This window comes from Vicia villosa, linkage group LG1, assembly GCF_029867415.1.
Source record: "Vicia villosa cultivar HV-30 ecotype Madison, WI linkage group LG1, Vvil1.0, whole genome shotgun sequence".
NCBI lineage: Eukaryota > Viridiplantae > Streptophyta > Magnoliopsida > Fabales > Fabaceae > Vicia > Vicia villosa.
Window position 1 is genome coordinate 53,824,896 of NC_081180.1, and position 4,818 is coordinate 53,829,713.

A 4,818-nucleotide genomic window follows, 5' to 3' on the forward strand; every position below is an offset into this window, starting at 1 on the left:
TTGTTTCAAATCTTTATAATCTTGTTGTAAGGGTTGCACCCCTAGTGCGATTTCTTAATCCAATTGCCTTTTGGAAAAAAAATACTCAATTTTAACTTTTTCAATTACAAATATTAAAATTAAACCTAGAGAATTTTTAAAAACAAGGAGTTTTAATATCTAATCTGACAATTATAATTATATATTACTCTATCTAATCAAAGAGTTTTAATATCTAATCTTGACAATTATCATTATATATTACTCTTTCTAATCAAAGAGTTTTAATAATATAATTGTTTATAATAATACTGTTGTAATTCATTCAATGAACATTACAAGTTGTGTTCTAAAATGACAAAATAGTGAAAGTGAGTAAGTGCTAATAAATGCATGTAATAAAGTCCCACATTAAAAGATTCACTCACTTTGAAAGCCTTTATACAGAGTTAATACCATTAACTCAACAAAAGGACAAAAGAGGATAAAGTGCCACATTGACAAATGTGGTGGTCCCAAGCATTATGCCACTTGTCCCAATCCTACAACCACTCGCTGGTGTCGCCACCGGCGACACTGGCTCTGACTCCGGGTCCGGGGGCGTGGGCGTAGAGGCGCTTGTGGCGTCTTGTAGACGGCACTTGAGCATTTAGGCCGTTTGAAACAATATTAACATGACCTATAAAAGGATGATTCCGGATTAAGAAATCACATAAAAAAGCTGAAATTCCTCTAAATAATTCCAGAGCATTCTTCGCTGCATTCGAGTTTTCGTCGGTCGACCGCAAACTCGATAAGGCTGAATTATCCTGGGTATTCATGCATCAAAACTCTAAGACATTCAAGAGTGTTTGAAATACTATAAGGAAAGTGATTCCATTCACGATTCCAGCCTCGGTCCATTCGATTGAAACTGATATTTTTCTAACAATCTTATAGTATCTCAAATCATGGCCACTGACGCTTCTGTTTCAAGCATCAAACTGATGAACCAGTACCTTGTGAAACTTGATCATTTTGATGGAACAAACTATACCCGTTGGCAAGACAAAATGACATTTCTCCTGACTACTCTGAAAATTCAATATGTCTTGGATCCTGATTTGGAAGTAATTTCAGAACCAACTGCGGATGACACCGATGGAATTAAAAAGGAGAGAAAGAAACGTAAGGAAGATGAATTGTTATGCCGTGGACATATTCTGAACACATTATTCGATCGTCTCTATGATCTCTACACTAATACTGCATCTGCAAAGGAAATCTGGAAAGCGCTTGAATTCAAATTTAAGGTCGAAGAAGAAGGTACGAAAAAGTTTTTAATATCTAAATACTTTGATTTTAAAATGTTGGATTCCAAGCCTATTCTTGCACATGTACACGAGTTACTGGTTCTCGTGAACAAAATAAAAGCCGTGAAAATTGATGTCCCTGAAGCTTTCCAAGTCGGTGCAATCATAGCAAAATTGTCACCTGATACAAAAAGAAATTGTTGCATAGTTCTGAGGATTTCTCGTTGGAGAAACTTCAGAAACACCTTCGAATCGAGGAAGAAACGAAGGATCGTGAAAAGACCGAGTCCGCTGGATTTGCAAAGGCAAATACTGTTGCTGCAAAGGGAAAGAAAAAATATGATGGCACAAAAAACCATCTTGGTCCAAAGAAAAAATATAACAGGTTCAAAAACTCTAGCGGACAAAAAGGCACTAAAAATGGATGTTACGCATGTAGCAAACCCGGACATTATGCTCGAGATTGCAGGCACAACAAGCCCAAAATTGAGGTTAATGATGTTCATGTTAATGACGACATAATCGCTACTGTAAGCGAAATTATGGCCATCAAAGGAAAAGTCCAAGGATGGTGGTATGACACATGTGCAACTGTACATGTATCTTATGATAAAGCGGCATTCAAAACCTATACCAAAGTCAATGATGGACAGGAAGTTCAAATGGACAATGAAGTGCGATCAAGAGTCGTTGGAACAGGATCCGTTGAACTCAACTTCACCTCTGGAAAGAAAGTCACTCTTGTCAATGTCTTTCATGTTCCTGACATGAATAGAAACCTTGTTAGTGGGGACTTGTTTGGAAAACCGGGTATTAAATCTGTATATGAATCGGGGAAGAGAGATGATGATGAGAACAAAAAGCTACAATGGTTGAGCTTTAGTAAGCGCTGCTGATGTTGTTGTTCGTCGCGGAAGAGAGAGCAGAGAGCGTAAGGACGGGAGAGAGAGGCTCCGCCTCTTTTCTTTTCCTTCTAGGGTTTTCAGAACCCAACTTTGAGTTAAGAGATGGAAAGACGCATTGTATTTACGTTTTAATTTTTTTTTCGTTTTTTAATTAAAAAAAAAATTAGAAAAGAAAATAATTAATGAGAGGGAACTAAAAAAAAGAGGGAAATTCTGGCGGGGTATCTGTTTTTGGGCTTGGGCCACAGTTTGAAGTGAAAATTATAATGACGCGGTTTTTATTTGCGGCTTAAAATATCTACAGTTTGTTAACTGTGGCAAATGAAGAAAATGCCACAGTTTCACACTCCGAATTCAATATTTCAAAACATATGTTTACGATTTGAAAACCTTGGCCAAAGCTTGTATGTGGCCACCGTTTTTGTGTTGTGGAAAAATTTAGCGTAGCCGTAGGCCAAAAATGTAATAGTTTTTAAAAGCACTGGTGCCTCAGAGGAAGGTTTTTGCTTTCTTCCCATGTACGCAAATGTGGAAGGAGATTGATTTGTTCAGTGCTAAGTATCTAATATTTATTAAAACTATGATGCGTTAGACTTTGTGTTTCTTATTGAAAAATGGTACAAAATACTAATAGATGTGCAATGTTTTAAGTTATTTCTCACTGACTCAACAAATAGAATGCCAAACGTGGCAAATACTTTCTTCAAGTATGGACAACACTCAGTAGCATTTCAAGCAATAACGTAACCTTTCAAGGTGAATTCATAGAAATTACCCTCTATAATATATTTTTACCTTGGAAATATGCCACATCTGAAGCTTTATATATAGATACTCATACCCCACCTTTCAATCTTCATATATGATACACTGAAACACAAGTAAGTTTAAAAAATCAAGATGAAGAATTTGAGTTTGATTCTAATATTTCTAGTCCTATTGCTCCTAAATACCGAGCAAGGGAATGCTCTTGATTGCGGACAAGTACAGTCATCTGTACACCCTTGTGAGGCATATCTCCTCAAAGGTGCTAACGAGCCATCAGCTGGTTGTTGCAGTGGCGTTAGATCTATAAGAGATTCGGCAACCACTGTTGAAGAACGACGTGCTGCATGTGAGTGCTTGGAAAAATTTGCTAACAAGTACCCTAACGTTAGAGATGATTTAATTGCCTCAGTTCCAGTACGTTGCGGTGTTGACTTAGGTTATCCTATAAGCAAAGCCATGAATTGCAATGAGTAAGTTTTCAATATTTCTTTCTTTATAAAATTACACTTTAACATAATTTTATTTATACTCTTTATGAAGAGAAACATATATATTTAATGTTATGGAAAATTATTTATAAGTTGATGTCTTTGTAAAAATTGCTTTATAAATAATACAACCCTTTGTAATAAGTGTAAAAATAGTTGATAAAGTAGTAATTTAATCTTGCTTTACTTCTATATGTTTTACAAATTTATTTTTTATTGTATTGCTGATATTATTTTTTGTGTTTTGTTTGGCAGCATTCCTTGAACTCAATGGAGATAATAATAAACTGAACAGGGTGGACACATGGTTGTTCTTATAAAAATAATACAAACCCTGTATAAGTATGTTCTATGGTGGTGTAAAATTTAATGTTTTCTAGTCAATGTTTATTTTTGAAAATAAAAATTATAAAAAAATAACAAAATTAGTTTTTTAATAAATAAAAATATATTGAAAATATGAGTACAAGAGATACTCCAACCCAATAGAACAATGATTTAGACAAAAAAACCCAAACAGAAAAAACAATAGCTCAATCCTCTTTTTAAAATAATTTACATAAAGTTCTCATATGATTAACAATGTGAATGAATCATATTTCTATATCCTCTATATTTTCTTCAAGTTTTATTCTAAAGAGTTTGTAATAACGGGTAACCTAAAGGTTTTCCTACATTTCTTTTGCAATCTTGTAGTGAGAAACACCCAAAAACTCGTCATTTTCCAGAGAAATGGTGATAATAGTTTTAGACTTTAAACAATTCTTTACTTTTTTTCCTTTTCTTCTTTGAGGAAATTTCTCTATCTTTGTTTTTCACAACAACGTTAACTTGTTGTGAGGGAACAACATAACCTTGTTTCACATCCCCTCTATGAGGATTCTCATCTTTTCTTTTCAAGAAGTATATCCTTATCCAATAAAGTACGGGGATCTATACAGTCAATCCTTTGAAGTCATTCTTACATCTTCGAAAGATTAGTCTTATAACTAAGTTAGCATGTGATTCCACTTCTTAACCAAGTGAATCCTAACACAAGGCGGGATGAGGGGTGAGTTGTGATATTGTAAAATTGAGATTAATTTATAAAATCTTTTATTTTTGAAAATGTTTATATTTGAACATATAAATAAGCAAAGACATAGAACCAATAAAGTGGATACAAGATGGTGAATAATATAGATATGGAATGGAAAATAAATAAACAAGACAAAATAAAGAGAAAATGAATAGAGAAATTACATCAGAGGTTTATACATGTTTGGAATAATCACTTGGCTTATTTTTTTCCCTATGAGATTTCTCTTGAGATTTTCACTAAAACCAGACTTTATATTTTATATGATCAACCCAAACTGCCTTTTCCTACACTTGGATCTTTTACAA

General features: G+C 34.0%; 1 protein-coding gene across 1 annotated transcript; it reads left to right on the plus strand.

Annotated features, from left to right (window-relative positions):
- Nucleotides 1-3,022: 3,022 nt before the first annotated feature.
- On the plus strand, nucleotides 3,023-4,038 carry LOC131606535 (non-specific lipid-transfer protein A-like). The gene is made up of 2 exons (XM_058878748.1): nucleotides 3,023-3,414; nucleotides 3,688-4,038. Exons 1-2 carry the CDS (start codon nucleotides 3,077-3,079, stop codon nucleotides 3,695-3,697), a joined length of 348 nt encoding a protein of 115 aa, XP_058734731.1. The 5' UTR covers nucleotides 3,023-3,076; the 3' UTR covers nucleotides 3,698-4,038.
- Nucleotides 4,039-4,818: the final 780 nt, after the last annotated feature.

Excerpts from the sequence above, each read along its gene's own strand:
- LOC131606535 (XM_058878748.1), top strand. The coding sequence starts at position 3,077 with ATGAAGAATTTGAGTTTGATTCTAATATTTCTAGTCCTATTGCTCCTA.